The sequence below is a fragment of the Ustilaginoidea virens genome, chromosome 4, assembly GCF_000687475.1.
Source record: "Ustilaginoidea virens chromosome 4, complete sequence".
NCBI lineage: Eukaryota > Fungi > Ascomycota > Sordariomycetes > Hypocreales > Clavicipitaceae > Ustilaginoidea > Ustilaginoidea virens.
The window spans coordinates 2,497,403-2,519,754 of record NC_057319.1 but is presented as its reverse complement, the minus strand read 5'-3'; the positions used below and the strand labels follow the sequence as shown (position 1 = coordinate 2,519,754).

Genomic DNA, 22,352 nt, shown 5'->3' with positions numbered 1-22,352 from the left:
GCTGGTGCTGGTGTGCTGGCGTCTGGTCGGCGGGGGCAGGTGCTGGTGCTGGCGTGCTGGTGCTGGTGTGCTGGGTGCTGGTGTGCTGGTGTGCTGGTGTGCTGGGTGCTGGTGTGCTGGTGTGCTGGTGTGCTGGGTGCTGGCGGGGCCGGGTGTGCTGGCACGTTGTGCTGGGTCACTCACTGGCGTCAATGTCTGGTGTGTCGTCGCACCGAGGGCAGGGACCGACCAGCCCCCAGCCTTGGACTCAATCTGGTGCCAAGCACATTAAACCGCGGATGGATGGATGGAGTGAATAACCAGAACCAGGCTTTGTTCTGTCTGCGCATTGGCGATTGATCAGACATGCATGCGAAGCCGAAGCCGACGCCGAAGCCGACTTTGAAATCCTAAAAGGGCCCGGGGTCTACTGTACCCAGTATCGGGTCCTCCCCCCCCCCTTTCCCCTCCAGGAGCCGAGCTCTTGATTCATCTTATCCAACCACCAGACTCGTTGTTGTGTCGACTTGGCTCGATGAAAAAGGGACTGCACTGCACTGCACTGCATTGACTGGACCCGTCGACATCAAATGCCGTGTCGGGGCGCCCTGTGAGGCCTGGGGAAGTTTGCCAACGTTGCGTCTGGTGCTGGCCAGGCTCTTTCGGGCTGAGGACAGCAGCGGACCAGACAGCAGTTGTCCTCGCCGTGGGTCGGGACATGTACATGTACTGTCTGGTACATGTAGTCTGCAGGTATGTCCCAAGTCGCCCAAGTCACCTGACGCCGTCCGCCTGGCGCCTTCCACCTCGTGGGGCAGGCATCCACTAAAAATCAAATCGGCGCCAACCAGTTTCCCAAAACAACAACTCCCAATACATACCTGCCCCGCGACCCAATTTTCTGATTGGCCAGCGCCAGCATCACCGCGATACCCTGCCCGCTACTTTGTTCCTGGCGACTCTTGTTCCTTGATTGGCCTGTTCTGGTTGCTGATGTTGTTCTTGTTCTGGTTCTGGTTCTGGTTCTGGGGGCTGTTCTGATTGATGGCCTGATTGATCTGAAGACGCGGGGGGAGGAGGGGGGCACCAGACTCGAGCAAGCGACCGCCCACCACCGCCATCACCACCGCCATCACCACCACCTCAATCAATCACGTTTTCACAGTTTTTCCCCCCATCTCATCTCGTCGTCTTCTTCTCTTCTCCTCTCTCCTTTTCGTCTGTTGCTTTTGCCGGCCCCTGCTGTGTCGCCTGCCTGGACGTATTTCTTGCTTCTATTGAGAGGGTTTGGCTTGGTCGTCGGTGCGTCATTTTTGGCCTCATCCATTTCCGGTCATCCATTTCCGCAGCCGTCACCTGACTCTCGTGACTCTCCTGACCCTCGTGCTCCCCCTCCTTGTTGCGACCACGTAGACGGACCCCGTAAGCTGAATTGGCCAAATGCGTCTTTCTGTCTACGCTTGTTGTCGCCGCACTCTGGATTGCCGCGCGCCCGGCCCATGGGTTGAGTTGGGTTGGGGTGCCGATTGCCTCGACGTAGGCCATTTCCTGGCACTGGCGACTCGCCCACGCGGCGCCGGCCGTGAGGCGGGCCTGCATCTTGTCCCTCCCATCTGGTTTTTTTATTTATTTTTTTTTTTTCCTTTTCCCCTTTTGGCTGGTTGTGGCTGGTCGCAGGCCCCGGCGCGAGAGAGCTTCTTCTCTCTCGCCTTTGGGGACTGCGTTGTGCGCGAGCGACAGCCTGTCGGTTATTTGGCAGCCGCAGCTTGCGCTTGGAGCGTCTGAAACAAACAGGCGGCGTCGTGATTCGGGGTCGCGGGTCGCACACGCCTTGGTGGTCATATTCATGACCATGACGGGACGTGGCCTTTTGTCTCGATGCTGCGGAGGCTGCGGATGCTGCGAATCTGCCTTGGGTTAGGCCCAGTCACGTTTTGCCCACCACCGTCTCTGGGAGGCTTCTGCCTCTGCGTCTTTGTGGTTTGCCCGTTGCAGTCTGGAGGATGCAGTCTGGAGGATGCGGTCTGGAGGATGCAGTCTGGCAGGTTGCAGTCTGGCAGGTTGCAGTCTGGCAGGTAGCAAACCAGGTCCGGCGCGCCCCCGAGTCCACGACTCCACGACTCCACGACTCCATCCATTCCAAGAAATTGTCGTGAGCATGTCGGCATCTTGCGCACCAGGGCACATCATGCCTCCCGAGGGGTTCGGCAACGCCGCAAACGACAGCGTGGTCCGCTCGGCGGGAATCAGCCCAGAGGGAGCAGCATACCACGGGATCAGCGGTTGCTGCGGCTCGGTCGGCGGGCATTCATCCTCCGCAGTCGGTCGTCTCTGAATCATTGAATCGTTGAATCGTGAGACTTGTTTGGGCGAGACTTTTTTTTTTGGCGACGTCGTTGGGCGGGTGGGGCCCGACGCTCCCCGCCCGTGATTGTGATTGGGCTGGCTGCGGTGCCGGACGGACGACCAGGCTCCCCGGTCCCAATATTCCTTTGAGCCTTTTCTCCCCTCTCACAGTCTCATCTCATCTCATCTCATCTCCTCTCCGTATGGATATGCCTCTCAATCATCATCTCCCCCATCTCCGTCCATTGCCCGTTCAGACTGTTTTAGCCATCATCCTCGGCCCCCTGCACAGCCAGCGCGTTTTCCGCACCTACCTACTCCGCAGTCCGCACACAGCATATCCTCGGTACCCTGCGCATTTGCCGCCAGGTGGACGAGTAACCCGGCCTACCCTATACCCGGCCAGCCAACTCCCCCCCGTGTGCCTGGCAAAGCCCCCCTCCATTCCCCCCCAAGCTGGGCCTCGCCTTACCGCAGGGGGCAGGCCCCCGTCTTCTGGCGTCAACCAACCACAGCGCGCCGAGCTGCCCCAGCAGACCCGCCCAAACACATCCAAAACTTGTTCAATTTACGTCCGTACAATTTACAATTCATTAGTTAGTTCTGGCCCCTCCTTCGCCCAGAAAAAAAAACCCACCAGCCAAGGACCGGACGGCGGACGGACGAGTTGACCTTTCCAGGAACCAGACGTTACCTCATCCGTCACCCGGAGGAGGTCTTGGCCTCGAGCAAGCAAACATCGCCATGGCCGACTACTCGCAATACCACGCCCTCGGCCAGGGCATCTCCCCCGATCCAAACGACCCGCCCTACCAGCAGCAGCAGCAGCAGCAGCAGCAGCATCACCAGCCGCCGCCGCTCGCTTATGGACAGCCTGGCCTCTATGGCGCGCCGCAACAACACCATCACCAACACCATCACCACCAACACCATCACCACCAACACCATCACCAGCAGCAACAGCCATCGCCACCCCCCCCGCCGGCAGGGATGCCTCTGCCTCCCTCAGGACCGCCAGCATACCACCCCCCCCACGGTCAACCCCCCCACGGTCAACCCCCCCAGCAGGGCGACTCTGCTCAACCCGCGCCAGATGCCTCTCTCGCCGCGCAACTGGCGGCCGTGAGCCTCGGCGACGGGCAAAGCACCGTTCGCAAGAAGAAGAAGGACCGCCATGCCTACCACAACGTCGAGCCCGTCGGCTCCTCGCAGCCCTTCAACGGCATGCCCCCCCCCCTTGGCTCCAACGCCAGCCACTTCATCCCCGGGGCCGCCGCCAGCCCGGGCCTGCCCGCCGCCGCCGCCGCTCCAGCCTTCGGAGGAGCGCACCTCGCCAGCCCCCAAGGCACGCCTCACCTGATGAATGCGACCCAGTTTCCGTTCCCGGCCCCAGGCAGCGCCTCCCCCTTCGCCCCCGCCGGGTTCGCCCCTGGCAACGGCTCCGCAGATGCCTCTGCCACCATCGCCACCTCGGGCCCGGCCAAGGTCTCCCTGGAGGACATGCCCAGCGTCCCCGCGTCCCGCGACTCCGTCCAGCCGTACTTCCTGAAGAACGCCTACCCGACCTTCGAGCGCCACGTACCGCCCCCCGCCACCGTCTCCTTCGTCGCCTTTGACCAGGGCAACTCGTCGCCCAAGTACGCCCGGCTGAGCCTCAACAACATCCCCGCCACCACCGACGGCCTGCAGGCCACCGGCCTGCCCCTCGGCCTGCTCCTGCAGCCGCTGGCCCCTCTCCAGGCCGGCGAGGCCGACATCCCCGTCCTGGACTTTGGCGAGGCCGGCCCTCCCCGATGCCGTCGGTGCCGCGCCTACGTCAACCCTTTCATGATGTTCAGGTCCGGCGGCAACAAGTTTGTGTGCAACCTGTGCACCCACCCCAACGACACGCCGCCCGAATACTTTTGCGCCACGAGCCCGCAAGGCGTCCGCGTCGACCGAGACCAACGTCCCGAGCTACATCGCGGCACCGTCGAGTTTGTCGTGCCCAAGGAGTACTGGACCAAGGAGCCGGTCGGGCTGCGATGGCTGTTCGTCATCGACGTCACCCAAGAGTCGTACAACAAGGCCTTCCTCGAGACCTTTTGTGACGGCATCCTGGCTGCTCTGTACGGACGGAGCGATCAAGAAGACGCGAGCCAAGATGCCGAATCCCCGAGACGAGTTCCAGAAGGAGCCAAGGTCGGGTTTGTCACCTACGACAAGGACATTCACTTTTACAACATGCATGTAAGTCCCCCGGGACAACGGCCCCCCCCCTCCCCTTTTTTTTTATTTTTATTTTATTTTTCATATCCTTCTTATTGCCAGCAAGGGATGCTAAGTTTTCATTCTCTCTTTTCTTCTTCTTCTTCTTCTTCTTTCGTCTCCTCCCAGCCCGGCCTCGATCAGCCTCAGATGCTCATCATGCCTGACCTCGAAGATCCCTTCCTACCTCTGGGCGACGGCTTATTCGTAGATCCTTACGAATCCAAAGCCATCATCACTTCCCTGTTGACGCGGCTTCCCGACATGTTCTCGAATGTCAAGAACCCGGAACCTGCTCTCCTCGCCACCCTCAACGGCGCTTTGGCCGCCCTCGAGAAGACTGGAGGCAAAATCGTCTGCTCCTGCTCTGCACTCCCCACCTGGGGTCCTGGCAGACTGTTCATGCGGGACAATGGCAACCACACTGGAGGCGAATTGGACAAGAAGCTCTACACAACCGAGCACCCCGCGTGGAAAAAGGTTGCCGAGAAAATGGCCGCCTCTGGCGTCGGAGCAGACTTTTTCCTTGCGGCTCCTTCCGGAGGCTACCTGGATATTGCCACGATAGGTAAGAGGGCTTCAACGGATGCCGGGGAGAGAAAAACACTCGACCCAGTTGATGGAATGGCCAATTCTTATCCCCCCCCCGAAAAAAAAAAGAAAAAAAAAAAAAAAAAGACACCCAACACTAACACTTGACACTCTTCGTCTTGTCGTCTTGTCCGCGTTTTCTAGGACATGTTGCCTCCACCACTGGCGGCGAAACGTTTTACTACCCCAACTTCATCGCCCAACGAGACGGCACCAAGCTGTCGGCGGAGCTAAGCCACACGGTGACGAGGCAAACCGGGTTCCAGGCCCTCATGAAGGTTCGATGCTCCAACGGATTGCAGGTTGCGGCCTACCACGGCAACTTTGTCCAGCACACCTTTGGCGCCGACCTGGAGATTGGCGTCGTGGACGCGGACAAGGCTCTGGCCGTGTCGTTTAGCTACGACGGCAAGCTCGACTCGAAGCTGGATGCTCACTTCCAATCCGCGCTGCTGTACACCACGGCCTCTGGACAGCGCAGAGTCCGGTGCTCCAACGTCATTGCCAGCGTGAGCGAGACCTCCAAGGAGTCCGGCATGCGGGAGCAGGGTGTCCGAACGTGCATGAAGTTTGTGGACCAGGACGCCGTCGTCGGCTTGCTGGCGAAGGAGGCCGGCACCAAGCTGGCCACCTCGTCGGGCAACCTCAAGGAGGTGCGCAACTGGCTGACGGAGCGGACGATTGACGTCATGTCGTGCTACAGAAAACACTCGGCCGCGCAGCACCCGGCCGGCCAGCTGGTCATGCCGGAGAGGCTGAAGGAGTTTTGCATGTACATGCTCGGCCTGATCAAGTGCAGGGCCTTCAAGGGCGGCGTCGAGAACTCGGACAGGAGGGTCCACGAGATGCGCATGGTCCGCTCCGTGGGGGCCCTGGAGCTGAGCCTGTACCTGTACCCTCGCATCATCCCGATCCACAACCTGCAGCCGGACGAGGGCTTTGCGGACGCCGAGACGGGCCACCTGAAGATGCCTCCCTCGATACGGGCCTCGTTTTCGCGCATCGAGCCGGGCGGCGTCTACCTGGTGGACAACGGGCAGCAGTGCCTCCTGTGGTTCCACTCGCAGACGTCGCCGAACCTGGTGGCCGACCTTTTCGGACAGGACAAGGACGGCCTCAAGAGCCTGGACGCGTACACGAGCTCGCTACCCGTCCTGGACACGCACCTGAACGCGCAGGTGCGCAACCTCATCGAGTTCCTCAAGACGACGCGAGGGTCCAAGGGCTTGACGATTCAGCTTGCCAGACAGGGCATCGACGGTGCCGAGTTTGAGTTTGCCCGCATGCTGGTAGAGGATCGCAACAACGAGGCGCAAAACTACGTGGACTGGCTGGTCCATGTCCACCGTGGCGTTCAACTCGAGGTAAGAAGCTATCCACAGAAGAGACCCCCCCTCCCCCGACCTATTAAAAAAAGAGAAAAGTCCATCGATCGCCCTCCCAGACGGGAATCACGAGAACGGCGACGCGGAAAAAGCTTGACTGACACGTTGTCGATGCAGCTGAGCGGCCAGCGTAAGAAGGAGGGCGACACAGACTCGAGCAGCCTAACAAACTTTGCCGGGCTGAGGCCGACAATGTGGTAGAAGGGACATGTAAATTCGTCGCAAGTGGTTCCGTCCGGGAAAAAAAGGGGGTGGCAGAGGGTTTCCGCACCAGTCGCGGGTGCTTTGTAACGTAGAAATGAACATGACGAGGCACAAAAAGAGAAGAACCCAAAAAAAAAAAAAAAGGCAATTTCTTGTCCTTGATCTCTTTGTTTTTCAGTTTCTGCACAACCGGCGTTGGGCAGAGGGCGCAGCAGCGCGTTGGGCATTGGGCAGACGGGAAACAAGAGCCGCATGGCATGGTGGCGTCGTCCCGGCATCAAGCATCAAGCATCAAGCATCAAGCATCAAACGTCAAGCAAAGCAATAAATTCAGACAGAAGCTATACAGAAAACAAGGGCGCTTGGGTACACGGTACTTTGACGGGGCGGCAACGTCAGGTCAGGTACTGTAGGAGGTAGCCGAGCTATGTAGGTAGGCGCTCGAGAGTTTGAGCGACGCACAAAATCATGTCGTCGTGCCCAACCGACCGGCCGCCAACAAGCTCTCTTTCCTCCTGCTACATGAGAAGCGCTCTCGACTTGCAGCCCGCTGCTGTCGACCAGATGTTGGACAGACAGACAGACAGACAGACAGACAGACATGTGACCCGTGACGGGGGAGGCGGCAACGGCTGGCCAGGGAAAAAGCAGAACCCGTACATCACCGTCCTGGGGCAGACGGCGAATCTGCCTTTCCGGCTGCTTGGAACTTGGCCGCGTTTGGGACCGTCACTGCCGTGTTGATGTAATGTAATGTAATGTGATGTGATGTGATGTGATGCTGCCTGGGTCACGGATCAGGACTCGGCAGAGTGACAGGACCAACAAAGCCAAAAGACGGGAAAAGACGGGAAAAGACAGACAAGACAGACAAGAGGATGGTCGAGGCAAAAGAAACGACGGTATACTGCATTAGTAGACATTTGGTCCCGAAAACGTGCATATATTTGCTTTGCATCGGCTCGCTGACGCACCACCCTCGGCGGCCATCCGCCCCGTCCAAAGCCACGGCGAAAGGGCTGCCAAGGTAGGTATCGGTGCTTGTTGCAAGAGATGCTCATCAGTCCTCCTGCCTGCCTGCCTGCCTGTTGGCTCGCTCGCTCGCTCGGCAGCGCAGACGTGTGTTTGCTTGCCCAATTCCATCTTCTCCCACCCACACGCACGGCTCGCCACGCATCAAAACAGAGGCCAAGATTGGCAAGATCCATCGCTCGACGACGGGTTGCCGTCTCCTGGTTCGGCAGTGTGGCATTGAGCTGGATCAAAAAAATTCAAGCCCAGTGAGGCCACTCCAGGTGGGTGTGCGTGCGTGTATGTGTGCGTGCCACCGTGTGGTGCAGTGTCTCAGCTCACATTAGAACCGGCCCCAACGTCAAGGGTAATATGTAAGAGCGGCGGCTCCTGTGAGACTAGCTTCCGCGGGACCCCCCTGGCGACGACTCAAATCACCTTGCAGTCATCCCAAGACCAGCCGACGCCGTCTCTCATGGCATGGACACCTTTGCAACGATTGGGCATCAAGTACCCTCGGTTTCTCGTACTTGGCTGTGCGGGCTTCCCTGATAATGTGCCAAGCTTCCAACTATGGCAGGTAGAGCCGGCTTGGCTTGGTTTGGCTGCTCGACTAATAAGTTGCACAGTCATCATATCTTCTTGTTCGCCCAGCTGGCCCACCATATAGTCCGAGCTATCCATCGGATCCATCAATTTGTGCGGCAACCTCCGCCGACACAGGACCAACCCATATAATAGTCCGAAACGGTTTCCTCATATGGCTCGGCTCAGGTGGGAATGACATGTCTCGTCCTGGCTTGCTGCACGACAGAAAGCATTCTCCGGGGCCCAAGGTTTGAATCAAGATGATGTTTGATGCGGAAATGGGAGGTCGGATGACGAATTTTGAGAAAACGACGAACCTCCAGCTCATAAACGCAGAGTAAATGGCCGAAAGCCAAGTCGGCGCGCAACACACGGCTAGTTTAGCACGCCTCAGTTGTCTTCTGGATTCGTCATGATGGATTCGTCAGCCAACATATACCAACTCCCTACTTCGTAGAACGCGTAGACTTGACTGATGGTTCCAAATCATTTGACCCGAGGGATTTTTTTTTTCTTTTCTTTCCTTATTTAGTCATGGCCAGGACGAAAAAGGGGTGCAAGGATAAAAAGAGAGTAAGCCCAGTGAACAAGGAGCTTTCCGAAAGCTCACATGAGTCAATACTCCGACACTGTATTACTGCTAAATGGAAGTACCCTCCGTAGACATTACGTCTCCAATTTTTTTTCTTGTCCTCTTTTTTGTTTTATTTCATACTGCTTCTTCCGCAGCAGTGATGTGGTTGCTGACGCTCCTAGCTTGTAATCATATCTAGTCCGTAACGGGGGTCAGGTGCTCTGAGTACTCGCTCAATCTCTAAAGGTTCCAAGACAGCCTGGAAGATAACCATGTCCGTTGGGGCAGTCGGGGCCAACCCTCGCCCTGTTGTCGTAGATGCCGCGTGATGCATCCGTAAACTCCATGTAGCGCCGTCTCGCCTCTTGTCCTTCCTTGCCATCTCGTCCCGTATGGAGCGTGTCGTGCTTTGCGAAGCGTCCTCAAAGGCAAACACAACGTACGCGAATTGCCCGCGGAGGTCAGGGTCGAAAAGGAATATATCCCGCCAGATTTCCGCCACCTCCCGAGGTGGGTTGCGGCAGCTGTTGCCCAGGCCAAAGTCTCCGACCACGACTCTGTCGTAGTTGTTGTACAGGCAGATTCTGAGGGCGCCGCGAATCTTGTCCTTCATCATGTCGCGCTCGTCAGCGAACGAGTACATGGTCCCGTTCTCCTTTAGCTTCGGCCATCGCGTGGGCGGCACGGATACAACAGGCAAGTCTTGCCATTTTTCAAGTCTCTCGTACTCGTCATGCGGTCCACGACAGACAACTACGGCATCAGACAAGATACCCCCAGTCGATGGTATGGGATAGTTGGAAATGACTTGCGTGTTGGGCCAGGGTGAACTAAGCGTCGCCGAGAGGTTGCTCCTGCGGCAAAGCTTCTCCTCATAGCCAGAGCAGCCTGTTTCCCAATCACCTCCTGGCCGACGCTCGTTGGCGGCGCAGATGAAGGGGATCCTGACTCGCGGCCCACCTGTGGCTTCACTGGCTTGGCTGTCAGCAGCAGCACAGGATATTGCAATCATGACAGGGTCTCCTGCTTCTACACGGAAAATGGGAGGTCGTGTGCTCAAGCTCCGTCGCTGGATCCCCAGCTGCGTTGTAGGCTGTCTGTAGAGGACGGAATAAGGGGGGAACATCTCGCCATAGTTGGCTGCGACCATAGGAATAAAGTTCCTCTTCGTATCAGCCGCCACCTCGGAGGGCTTCACCCGGCTAGACTTTGGTCCTGGAGCCATGGCAGAAGCCCAAGTATCGTCCCGGTCGGTAAAATTGGTACGAGAGTTGGGAGGCGGGAAAGCCAGCCATGTGCGGAATGAGGTGAAAAGGTATGACGATCCGAGTCTAACGACAGTTGTGATGAACGAACCGCGATGCTTGATATATATATATATATATATCCTATTCCTCGAGTGCCTTGTTCGCGGCGACCGCACACTGGGCATTCATGCTCCAGACCCGTTAGACTTGTACGTATTCTGATTGCAATGAGAGAGCTTTCGGCAACCCTGTGCAACGGGATATCCAGGATCTGAATCACCTCTCGCCGAGTCCATTCATCTACAGGCCAGGCGAGGAAGACAGGAGGCGTGGCGAGAACTGAGATACAATATAGTTTCAGGGGCATACAACGATGAACAGCGTCATGTGTGGGCTCCCGCTACTTCTTAAACCACCATCAATGTTGTCGCCTGCTGTGCCCGGTTTCAACTTCAAAAAGGTGGGGGGGGGGGGGGGGGGGGCGTCGTGTCTCGCATACAAGACTTGAACAAACATGCACAAGGAGCGGGCGAGAGGTCACCCAACTTCCGTCCAAGTCCAGTCCAGAACTGGCGGGACGGCGAGGGGTTGCGTGCTTGATAGTGTGGGAGAGCTCTGTGCCATAAACAAAATAAAAAATAAATCCTCCCAAGGGGCTTGGGAGTCAGGAGTCAGGAGAGTCAGGACTCGGGACTCGGGACTCGGGACTCGGGATCCTAGACAGAGCCCAGGGGATCCAAGGTCATGAACCCCCAAGGAGAACAGCGTCATTTCGCCCTTTGCTTTTCTGGTAAAGCGGCGTCCAGATCGCAAACAGGACATGCAAGCCAGCAGAATGGGAGCACCCAGAGGCAAGGCAAGGCGCGATGCCCAGGCCCCAACTGGAGGCTTTGCTGAGATCAGTGAGCTGCGGCGAGGCTGCCAGTCCGATCTGTGGTACGTCCTCCTTGCCTTTGACCGACAGGGTGGCTAGCACCAAGGGTCCGCCAGCCACGCACGGCTGCAGAGGTTGCGGTGCGGGTACGTGGAGACATTTCGATCCGTCCGTTTGTATGCAAGTTCGGCGCCGAAAGGGCGACCAGGAATTGCCATAATCAGCAGACTAGCGTTTAGTGCGAAGGCGAGACGGTGACCGACTCGAGCAATGATCTGAGACAGGTCTGAACTCGTGGGAAGAGGAAAGACGAAGCCAGGAAGCGGGCACCCCGGGATGGTACATAAGTTGCCTGGCCACGAGGCACAAGGACTTGTCGAGACTCTCGCAGCCGCCAGGAAGAGTCCAGTCTGCACCGCAAGCGTGACGTGACAATATGGACGAGAAGTGAAACAAAACAACTGGGGTTTTGAAATTACACTGATTCACGAGGTCGAAATGAACAGCAAATAGACGGACAGGCAGGCGAGCGGGATCGAGGCGTCCCTAATGGGAAGGAACGAACCGAACCGATTCTGCATCTGCTGATCAAAAAAGTTGGCAAGGAACTTGGGTCGCGACTAAGGGAACTTGACTTATACATTGATTGGCACATGCAAGTTTTCAGTCTGTATGGGTGAAGCCGTCGGATAATACTACGAGATAAATCAAGTCCACTTGAATTTAAACAATAAATAAATAAATAAATAAATAAATAAATAAATAAATAAATAAATAAATAAATAAATAAATAAATAAATAAATAAATAAATAAATAAATAAATAAATATACATATATATATATATTTATATATATTGCAGATTAAATGGCTAATAATAAAAAGTTTGCAAGGCAATTTGTTTTTTTGTTTTTTTTTATGAGCAGATCTTGTAACTGCCTTGTAGCCAGGTATCTTTTATTAGGTACCTTCCTATCGTTCATTACCCTACAGACAATTCCTGCAGTCGGCACTCCGTACTCCGTACGGGAGGAACCTTTACTCGAAAGGTACCTAAGTCATTCGAGGCGCAGAGTTGATGGAGCTAAGCTAGGATATGTGATGGTGGAGCGCCTATATAGGTAAGGTCATGTGACAGTCCCGTAGTTCATGGGACACTCTACCTTAGGTACCTACCGTACCTATTATCTTAGATACCTACCTGGTCTGTACCTAACATTATGCCTGCATGCTGCGCCCAAGTTCAGAGGCTAGGCCTGTCTACATGCCAGTTATCTACGTGTAAAGTTGCTGGCGTCTTTTTCATGCCCAGAAGGCTATATGTAACACTTTCATACCACCCATTGTCCGTATCCGTACGGCTCCGTGGAGTGACCATAAGGACCTACAGTCCTGAAGTAGCGTCGCGAGAGGCCAAGTACATACCCATGGATTGTAACTGAAATGCGTCGTTGGGACCTGTGCTGTACTCTGTCCGTACTGTTCGCTCAGGAACCTACAGTAACTGGTGCTGCTGGTAGGTTATGCCGACAATTTAATTGGTTCGCGTTCTGGATCCCAGCTCCACCCTTCCCCCTTCAGAACCAGAATCCGTTTTCAATGTTGTAATGCTTCTCTACATGTTGCTGTCCCGTCTATTGTGTCGCGCGACCTCCGACTCAAACACAAAGTGGCATTGAAAACATCGACATCACAAGGCACGACGCAACACAGAGGGCAAAGACGAGAGATTGGGCTGTCCCGCTCAGCCTACGGCCAGTCCGTCCTCTACAGGCCAAATGCGAACATGGCGAGGCCGACTCTCACATCTTCAACGCCAAGCCATTACCGAGCCTGTTTTGCCTCCAACTGGCGCAAAAGGTGCTACTCTGCCAGAGTTGCTGATGGGAGGTCGCAGCCGTCTATAAAAACCATAGCCGACCTCAAGAGATGGTTGCCCGAAACCAATGTTCCAAACGTCCGAGTATGTGGGTGGATTCGATCTGTACGCAAGAGCTCCGAGGTTCGCTTTGTGGACATTGCAGACGGAACAAACATGCGTCCTATACAGGCTGTCGTCGGCAAGGCTCTCGCGGCAGAGTAGGTGCTGCATTCCTCATCCCTCATCCCTCATCCCTCATCCACGGCGCCGACTCTTGCTGACTCCTGTCAAGTATGCGACCCGGCGCTGCCGTTCGTTTGACGGGAACGTGGTGCAACACAGGCGACAGGAAATTGTCCAGCACAAAGACATTTCTTGCCTCAGAAGACCTCTCCCGCCAGAACCAGGCCACACCTGAGCTTGCTGGTGTGGGACAAGACGTTGACGCCTCTCAAACGACGCATGAGCTGCAGGTTGACGAGGTTGAAATTCTTGGGGCCTCTGACCCTCAAGTAAGTAGACTCTGATGGACATTGACTCTTGGTGATGCGGACACGGACTGACCCTTTCTGCGTGCGTCCACAGACATATCCAATCCAGAACAAATATCAGACGCCAGAGAGCTTGCGGCACATTTCGCACTTGCGTTGCCGAACACCGCTCAATTCAACCCTGTTGCGCCTACGATCCGAGGCTGCTTCTGTGCTTGGCAACTTCTTCTCGGGGGAAAAATTTCAGCAGACGCATCCCCCAATCATCACGTCCTCTGATTGCGAAGGGGCAGGAGAAGCCTTCACGGTCAAGGTCGGCTCCGGCGCCGAATTCTTCAGACACGCTAAATACCTCACTGTCTCGACGCAGCTTCATCTCGAAGCATTAGCCCAGTCGCTTGGAAATGTCTGGACCCTCTCCCCCACCTTTAGAGCTGAGAAAAGCGACACGTCTCGGCACCTGAGTGAGTTCTACATGCTTGAAGCCGAAATGAGCTTTGTAAAGGACATGGATGAGGTCATGGATCTCATTCAAAAGATGCTCATGAAGCTGGTGCGAGGCCTGAAAGAGCTCCACGCAGCCAACGAGCTTGAGCGAAACAGAGCCGACTCTCGGGATCCGGCTGAAAAACTGGCCTTTGCTGACCTGGTCGCAGCAGACGAACTGCAGAGGCGATGGCGTGGTCTTGCTTCCGCCAGGAGATGGCCGAGAATAAGCTACACCGAGGCCATTGAGCGTCTTCAGCTGGTGTCTGAACAGTTTGAGCACAAACCTCTGTGGGGATCCAGCCTTCAGTCGGAGCACGAGAAATACCTGGCCAGGGAGGTGGGCTACGACGCGGCTGCTGATGCCCACGTTCCGGTATTCGTCACGCAGTATCCTCGCGAGATCAAAGCCTTTTACATGCTGCGCTCCGCAACTTGCCCGCCACAGGGAGAGACTGTCGATTGCTTTGACCTTTTGGTCCCGGACCTTGGAGAGCTCGCCGGAGGTTCCATGCGCGAGAATCGCTTGCCCGAGCTGGAGAAGAATATGCGGTTACACGGATTAGAGGTGCCTCGCAACAAGCAAGACAGAAGCAGCGGCATGGGCTGGTATCTAGATCTGAGGCGATGGGGATGTCCACCGCACGGAGGCTTTGGCATGGGCTTCGATCGTCTCCTAAGCTACTTGACGGGGGTTGCCAATATCCGCGATGTGGTGGCATTTCCGCGTCACTATCAGCGTTGCGACTGCTAATCATGACTGCTCGATTGCAACCCCCCCTCCGGCTCAACCCGGGTGCATGGTGGCTTTGAACCGTCATCCAGGCGAGAGAGGCGGGCGGGCCGAGAATCGTGAGGCCCCGAGAGTCTTGCCGAAGCTCATGGCACACGGCAGGGATGCCATATTGGAACGGGACAGGTCGTTCCTGCCGTAAACGCGATGGTTTTGTACGATACATGCAGTTTACGGCGGACCACGGGACCGGCCGTGTTGGGATGGGAACTGGGATGGAACCTGCATCGTCACTCTCGGCTACTACGGAGGGACTAGTTGTAAGGTTTGACTGGGGGAGCGGTAGAGCTTCCGAATGGACGACCGGACCGGTTGGGCATTTGGTCGCTCGCCTCATTTGCTCTCTCTCTCTCTCTCTCTCTCTCTCTCTTGCGGCATCGCCGTGAGCTGTGCAACAACGCAAGGCACAAGAGATGGATGGAGAAAAGGTCCAGGCGAGCGGGGATGGGGATGGTCGCATTCGTCGGGGATCGCATGCGACCATTGCAGAAGCTGGTGACGCGCGCACCTGCGTGTGTAACAAGCGTACGTGATGGCAAGGCCATGTTGAGGCTGCAAAGAGAGGCCTGGGGTCTATATTCCGAGCCGCCTTGCGAGGATGGGGGACGCGACAGCACGTATGTATGCAAGCATGTCCTACCTGGCCGCAGCGTGTCGATGCCGCTTGCTGCGCTTGCTGCGCTTGCCTCGCTGTTCCTTTTATTTCCCGCCCATCCTGCTGCGCCGTTGGGCGCCCAGCGCATCCATTCATCCATTCATCCATCCATCTCAGCTCTGCCCCTACACCCGTCCAGCCGAACGGGGCGTGTTCCGCGCCGGCTCGTGAGCAGCAGTGTCGTGCCGTGCCGTGCCGTGCCGTGCCGTGCCGTGCCGTGCCGTGGGCAAGCAAGCCGCTCTCGCTGTGTTGGGCGAAAATAGGCATTGCGCGGGCTTTGCCTGGCCGCTGTTCGCCTCGAGCTTTCTTTTGGGAGCAAAGCTCTGGCCGGTGGAGCGTGCTCGTTGGAGGGGGCATCATCATCTCGAGCAACACAAGGTTACCTAGGTACCTTAGGTAAGGTAGGTAGGTACCTAGGTACATGTAGGTATAAGTTGGTACCTGTTAGCTGCTGACTGGACGAGCCAGAGCAGACCAGACGCTACCAGGCCGTTGATTTGCTACAATTAGGGCCAAGATGGCCGCAGCCAATCATCCACGGCAGCCCGTCATGTCGCGACGTGTACCTAAAGCATCAATCAATTACCGTCAGTGCTCGCTCAGTGCCTGGTTACAGTACGTGCCTGGGCAGGGGGCGCCAGGCGGACGACCCTGATGCCGCAACAAGTCTCGGCGGAGAGCAATTTTTCCCTTTTTTCCCCTGCAAAACTGGCAAGAAGAAAAAGACGTGACAGGCTTGCTTCTACTGCACATTCCCCTCTTTCTTTCTTTCTTTCTTTCTTTCGAAACGCTGCGACACGTCATTTCATGGCCGCTGCAATCTGGGGAACGGCCCTGGCGCAGGCCATTGGCCAGCGGCCCCTCCCCCCCCCCCACCCCACCCCCGGGGCGCAACCAGACGGATGCATCGGCAACAGCACAACACACTCCCCCTCCCCCTTATTCAAAGAAAAACTGCCCAGCCGTTTCTGACCGAGGGAGCAGCCACCTCGTTGGGGCCGGGGGATCTGCGGGAGAAAAGACGCGCGGTTAATGCACGGGATAACGCGCGCGGGAGTATGTTGCAGGCTGGGGGCTGCCACGGGTGCTTCTCTTTTCTTTTTCTTTTTCCCTTTTTTTTTTATTTTTTTTTTATTTTTTACTTGTACTTTGGGGCCGTCGACACCGATTGCAACGGCTTTACAATCAAGTATCGCGGTCGGTTGAAACAAGCGGGGCTCGCCGCCGGGGCATTCCTCTTTGATCCCGTGTCGCGCGACCGCCCCAAGCAGCATGTTGTTACTCCGGAGTCCGCATGTACCACCAATCCCCAGCGCCACGCCCTACGAGGTCGCCGCAGACTCGTTCTGGTACGCCGGTACCCCTCCAGCCCGCCAAGCCACCAAGCCACCAAGCCGCCAAGTCGGTTCAGACGGCATCTCGGCAGCGCCAAGCTTTTTCATCGCCCCCCCCGCTTCAATCTTTATCGGACTGCTTAACTGCTAGGGGGTGGTTGGGGGGGAGGAAGGGGGGGGGGTTGCTTTGGTGGCTCTGATTGCTCCCGAGGCCCATGCATGCCACGTCCTGCGACTCGACACCAAGTCGTCAAAGTCCAGCCCCATCCTGTTGACGCGCAGAGGACTGGCTCATCAAGGCGTCCAGTCCAGTAGTAGTAGGTGGACGGGACTCGGGGCTCTGGAACTGGGGGCCAGAGATGGCGAAAGAGGGAGGGCAAGGAGAGAAAAAGACCGTTGAGCCCTTGCCATGTCCGCACAGCCACCTGCCTGCCACTGCCTCCTGCCCGTCACCTGCACGCCTGGTTTCACAGGCACCGTGCTAGGCTCTGGCTGGGAGTGATTTCGGTGGCGCCTCTCGTGCCAAGCCTAGTGGCTTGCAACGCTTAAATTCATGCTTAAAAGCCCGAGTTACAGCGGATAAGGGCTGGGGCCAGCGCCGAGCTTCCCGCTCGCAGCGTGCTTGTCGGTTAGAAAGGGCATGTTTCTTTCCATCAGACCACACCCCCCTCGCCTCCTCGAGCATTGGTCATTAGTCATTGGTCATTGGTCGCTGGTCATTTGGTCATGGTCACTGGTCATTGATGCGCCCTGCTGGTCGCCTTCACTTCTCTCTCCCTCGGACTTAATCACCACGCCACCACCCAAAGAGAATTGTTTTTTCTTCCGACATCACCGTACTCCGTAATTACATGATTATCCCGCCGGCGCCTTGTCTGCCTCTGTGTCTGCCGTCTCGTATAATGCCTTTGTCAGCCGTCTCGTATAATGCCTTTGTCAGTGCCAAGGCCTCAAGCTTGTAGAAGCCCTATGAACTTGCTTGAAGCAAGTTGACCCTTGGGTAAGGTAGAGTACCTACCTGTTTTGGTAGGTTCCAGCACGCATCTACCTTGTAGCCTGGTACCTACCCATGTACTTGATGGATGAGAACTCCTTGGCTGCGGGGAAATCTTAGGTACCTAGGTACCTACGCTGACATGCCGTTGTCATGGTTGCGCCGCCCCTGACTCTGATGTCGGTTTGGTCGGTGGCTGCTGCAACGGTGCGGGCTGTGGGCTGCGGGCTGCGGACTCGCGAGTATATGTATTATGCAGTGTGACAGGCGAGATGCCGCCGCAGCCGGCTCGGCATGCCTCCCAACGTCATCGCTCGCCGGGGCTGTACGAGGTTTTGCCTCGGCGTGGGTTTGGGGGGGGGGGGAGGGGGAAGGGGTTGGTTGGTTGTTTTGCAGCCACGGGCTACTTTTTTTTGTTCCTCGTCGTCGATGCCGTCGATGTCGTCGATGCCGTAGCTGCTGGGTCGCTGCCGGTCTGATGTCAGCATCTGGGTAAAGGAAGGTGCGAACCACAAAGTCACGTCACGTCGTCAGCCACGTCAAGTCAAGTCAAGTCAAGTCAAGTCAAGTCGCGTCACGTCCCGTCCCGTCCCGTCCCAGACTGTCTTGTCATGCGCCATTCTCGCAGTAGACTTTTTTGCCATTGCACTCGTGCCATTCCTTGGGACACTGGTACTGAGAAAAGCCCGTTGACAGTCGCAGGGAGCGAAACGGGTCACGGAACGCTGGAGAGGGCATCTATATGATATTGGATTGGGCACCGAGTCACGTACTGCGGAGTGCGCAAACGCAACATTGGCAAAGTCTTTTGTTGTGGAACCAAGGCTTTTTGCGTGTGGAGCACGCTCAGGCGCCCTGGCCGGCCAAGGGAAGTGGGAGGAAGGAGGGAAGGAGTTTGACTCCTCGGAGGGGAAGGAGGGAGGGAAGGAAAGAGGAGAGAGCGAGGAGGGCAGGAAGGGGTGCGGCAGTGAGTGAATGAATTGGTCAGGACGGACGCAGTGCGGATGGGAGACACGGCGCGATCCCTGCATAAAAAGAGTCAACATTATTATTAAGTCTAACAGGATCGTCGTGATAAAGCAACGATCTGCACACGTACGCAGCAGTGGATCGCTGGGAAGCTTTTGTATTCCATGCCAAAGTAACGAGGGCTCCGCAGCTGCCTGAGTTTTGAGCGGACGACGGCAACCAGGCGACGGCAACCCGGCGACGGCACGGTGCGCTCGCCTCAACTGCTTGGTTGGGCCTTTACTCCAACCGCACCGCCTGCCTAATACGCCGTGCATGCTTGGCGGGAACTCCTTGAACCTGCGCAAAGCTGTCAATTGATCTTGTCCCTTTGCCGTGCCGTCCCTCGCAGCGGGTATAACGGCACCCAGGACGAGGACTGCTGTGTCTCGTCTGGCGGGTAGCGAGTGGGGCCATGGATGCAACGTCGTCGATGCACAGATGCATCTCAGTCTGCAAGCTGCAGAGAGGACGGAGGGACAGGCATGACCAGCATGACCGTGGTCAGATTCCCAGGGTACCGGGTACCTTGCGCAGTACGGAGCACGGAGAATGAATGCACTACTCCGTACGCGCCAGGTACTTGGGTGCTTTACGTTGGTGCCGAGATGAATCAACTTTCAAGCACTGCAGACTTTGTGGCGTCTTAGTCTGCAGTCCAAGCATGCACCACGATACGGCCCCTGGGGGGGAATATTATAATAACCTGGTATGCTTCTGCGTGGCACGCACGCCGTACGCAGCATCTGACATTTTGACGCAGCCTGCAAATAAATCTATTTATCCTATTCATCTGTGCGAGCTTCGAGCTCGACCTCAACTCGAACTCGAACTCGAACTCGAAGCGGGGCAACAGCGCAGCAGCAGCCGGCAAGGGAGTCGAGCCTCGGGACAGAGATTTTTGCAGTCGCCTGGCCATTTGCTTTTTTATTTTTTATTTTTTATTTTTTTTGGCTCTTGGAACGGATCAATGCGCTATCGCGGCAATTGATAGAGTTTGCCAATGCCGCCGAATTCGCCAAGTTCCAGGGTGTCCACTGTCTGAGGATTGGAATTCTCGGCTGCAGGGGCTGTCCACTGCCAGTGCCAGCCATGGCAAGTGGCAAGTGGCTAGTCACGACGACGACGGCATGGGCGAGCTATGTGCCCTTACGTAACGCTGCTCCACCGCCTTCCCTGGCTGCCAGGGGTCATGGCCCCGGCAGGACTGACTGATTTTAGCCGGGAGGGGCCTCGCTGAAATTTTCATTTCATCAAAAAACGCGGCGTTTGGCGATATTAGGGTGGCATGGTTCAAAACGCGGCGGCGCATCGCGCATCACCAGGAGGTAGCTGACGATTTTTTCCGGTTGAGGTGCAGACTCTACTCGTCGCGAGCGGGTGCGAGGGGTTCGTGAATCGAAATATGAAATCACCGTGACGTCGACCAGCTGCTCAGAGCAAAGCTCCTTGAAACCCGTCCGTTGAGTCGTTGCAGCCAGCGTCCCCGCAGCCCGTTGTCAGACCACCAAGGAGCCGCTGGCGGGCAAGATACGGTCAATACCTTAGTCAATACTAGCGACGGCGAAATACATGGCGCCACGTACCGGTTGCGTGGTACGTAAGGAGTGACTCCATGTCTTCTTTACCGAGACTGTTTGTGGCACCGAGCGAGCACTTATAGAAGCTGGCGGGTGGGGTTGCAAAAGATCAATTGCAGCTGAGGCAGGCGCCCCCCCCCCCCCCCCCCCCCCCCTTTCCCAATTTCCCGGGGGAATAAGGTGCCGCCTTAAGCTTAACTGTCAGCGGGCAACCTTGATCTGGCTGGGCTTCTGGGGCTTATTTTTTTTTTCCCTCGGCTGTTTATCAATTACGTCCGCGTCAGTGCGGATAGACGAGTTAGTAAGAGGGCTCCGCACATGTGTGGGATCGTCAAGGGTGCCGCCGACCAACACGAACCGAACGGCGTACCCGGTACCCACTGCCAGACGGGGTGGAAAGGAAGGGGGTGGCACCGTCCCCCAACCCCACCCCCAGCGGCCAGCCAGCCTGGCCGGCTCATTTTTCGCTACGGATTAAACGAACGACTCCCCAGAGTTAGACGCCAACTGGCAGCAAAATGGCGGACGGGCGAGAGTCGAGTCGATTGACTTTGGGGCTACTGGAGCGGCTCGGAGCCTGCAGCCTGCAGCCTGTAACCTGCCGTTGCTGCGCCACCAAGTCCTTCCTTCCCTGGGCCCCCACCGAGATGCCGATTTACCCAGAAGGCAACCCCAAACGATGAGGCTTGCTGGAACACGCAAGGTGCTATTCACGCGCCCCTCGCCCGGGTGGGAAGGGGAAAGGGAAGGGGGTGGGGGGGGGGGGGGGGGTGGGATGATGGTGGGAAACGCCCGGCTCAGGGTGCAACCTTTTCTTTTTTTTTTTTTTTTTCCTTTTTTTTTCTTTTTGGCCCTCGGTCACTCAGCTGCGAATAGCAACAGTCGAAATAAGCTTAGGACTGATTACCCCATCTCTCCGCATCAGTTGCCAAAACTTGTAGTCATGCTCTTGCATGGTTAGCATGTATCGTCCAGGTACTGCGGCCAGCAGACCGCCCAAATCGCAATCTGCCCAGGGACTTACTCGCAATGACTCGGGAATTGGGGCCGCGGAAGGGAGGGGGGTTTCACAAGCAAGATCAAACAATCGCCGCCGAGGATGGACCCAAGACGCAATGTGCCGCGGGTTGTCGACCCAGGGGTTGCCAGCACTCTTATTAGCCTCAATCAATCCCTCGGCTTGTTCCTTGACCCTCTTGGCTTCGCGTTTTTTTTGATCTCGGGCGAAAACCACCGTCAACATGGTCCAAGCCGTGTGGGAATGGAAATAGATTCCGGGCATGAGACTTGTGCTGGCGGAAGTCTGGAGGTGCGTCAGCGCCCCGGCGTAATGGTGGTCTGCCCGTCCTATTTTCAGCGCCTTAATTTCAGCGCGTCCCTTGAGTCATGGCGCGCCCAGCCATGCGTTGACTGTATGTACATGGTACATGGTTATGTGGGAAACTGGCCCGCACTCTGGCAGCAACCGTCCGCGGGATCAAAGCCTTGACGCGTACCTGCTACCTACTCAGAGGGAGCGACCAACGTACCTCGTTGCCTGCCCGGCCACCTGCTAGCGAGTGCCCGGCCGTACATTAGGTACATGCCGACGGGAGTTTATCCCGGTAGCAACAACCTACCTACCTGGTACTGAGCAGCTGTGGGGCAGTTGAAATCGCAGCAAAGCACCAGACGCTCTCCACAAGACCAGGAATAGTCATTCGCACTAGTATTTGACCATCAGGTCAACTGCCAGGGAAGAAAGGCCCCATGCTCTACTCCGTACACCTACTCCATTCGCAATTCCACAAAGGCCAGGCCGGCCAGGGCCCAAACGGATCCTGCCAGGCTCGACAAAGTCGGACTGGCCCAACGCACGCCTCGCTGCCTCGCTGCCATGGCGCCATGGATGATGATGGATGGCACAACCATCCAGCAGCACGCGTCGGTCGGGCTGGTACCTGCTACATTAGGAGTATTAGGAGTCTTAGGAGGAAGGCAGGCAGGGCCCAGGCATGCCGGGGTTCTCCGTACTTGCCCAGATAACCTCAACTACCTGCCTTAGGTAGGTAGGTACCTTACCTACCTGCAAAGTGAGGGACCCGCCTTCCGTTTGTTTCGCGCCT

The 22,352-nt window shown here is 56.7% G+C and overlaps 6 protein-coding genes across 6 annotated transcripts; 3 read left to right on the top strand and 3 right to left on the bottom strand.

The window, feature by feature from the left end:
- Nucleotides 1-920: 920 nt before the first annotated feature.
- On the bottom strand, nucleotides 921-1,578 carry UV8b_05122 (uncharacterized protein; the record flags this gene model as incomplete). The annotated part of the gene is made up of 2 exons (XM_043142620.1): nucleotides 921-1,037; nucleotides 1,336-1,578. 2 exons carry the CDS (start codon nucleotides 1,576-1,578, stop codon nucleotides 921-923), a joined length of 360 nt encoding a protein of 119 aa, XP_042998554.1.
- A 418-nt stretch (nucleotides 1,579-1,996) lies between these two features.
- Nucleotides 1,997-2,314, top strand: UV8b_05121 (uncharacterized protein; the record flags this gene model as incomplete). The annotated part of the gene is made up of 1 exon (XM_043142619.1): nucleotides 1,997-2,314. One exon carries the CDS (start codon nucleotides 1,997-1,999, stop codon nucleotides 2,312-2,314), a length of 318 nt encoding a protein of 105 aa, XP_042998553.1.
- A 755-nt stretch (nucleotides 2,315-3,069) lies between these two features.
- Nucleotides 3,070-6,749, top strand: UV8b_05120 (uncharacterized protein; the record flags this gene model as incomplete). Its single annotated transcript, XM_043142618.1, has 4 exons — nucleotides 3,070-4,554; nucleotides 4,702-5,140; nucleotides 5,308-6,527; nucleotides 6,666-6,749. The coding sequence occupies 4 exons, from the start codon at nucleotides 3,070-3,072 to the stop codon at nucleotides 6,747-6,749; spliced, it is 3,228 nt and encodes a 1,075-aa protein (XP_042998552.1).
- A 2,354-nt stretch (nucleotides 6,750-9,103) lies between these two features.
- Nucleotides 9,104-10,150, bottom strand: UV8b_05119 (uncharacterized protein; the record flags this gene model as incomplete). Its single annotated transcript, XM_043142617.1, has 1 exon — nucleotides 9,104-10,150. The coding sequence occupies one exon, from the start codon at nucleotides 10,148-10,150 to the stop codon at nucleotides 9,104-9,106; it is 1,047 nt and encodes a 348-aa protein (XP_042998551.1).
- A 2,681-nt stretch (nucleotides 10,151-12,831) lies between these two features.
- UV8b_05118 (uncharacterized protein) lies at nucleotides 12,832-14,637 on the top strand (the record flags this gene model as incomplete). Its single annotated transcript, XM_043142616.1, has 3 exons — nucleotides 12,832-13,124; nucleotides 13,199-13,418; nucleotides 13,492-14,637. 3 exons carry the CDS (start codon nucleotides 12,832-12,834, stop codon nucleotides 14,635-14,637), a joined length of 1,659 nt encoding a protein of 552 aa, XP_042998550.1.
- Nucleotides 14,638-21,168: 6,531 nt separating this feature from the next.
- UV8b_05117 (uncharacterized protein) lies at nucleotides 21,169-21,490 on the bottom strand (the record flags this gene model as incomplete). Its single annotated transcript, XM_043142615.1, has 2 exons — nucleotides 21,169-21,195; nucleotides 21,272-21,490. 2 exons carry the CDS (start codon nucleotides 21,488-21,490, stop codon nucleotides 21,169-21,171), a joined length of 246 nt encoding a protein of 81 aa, XP_042998549.1.
- Between the last annotated feature and the right edge of the window lie 862 nt (nucleotides 21,491-22,352).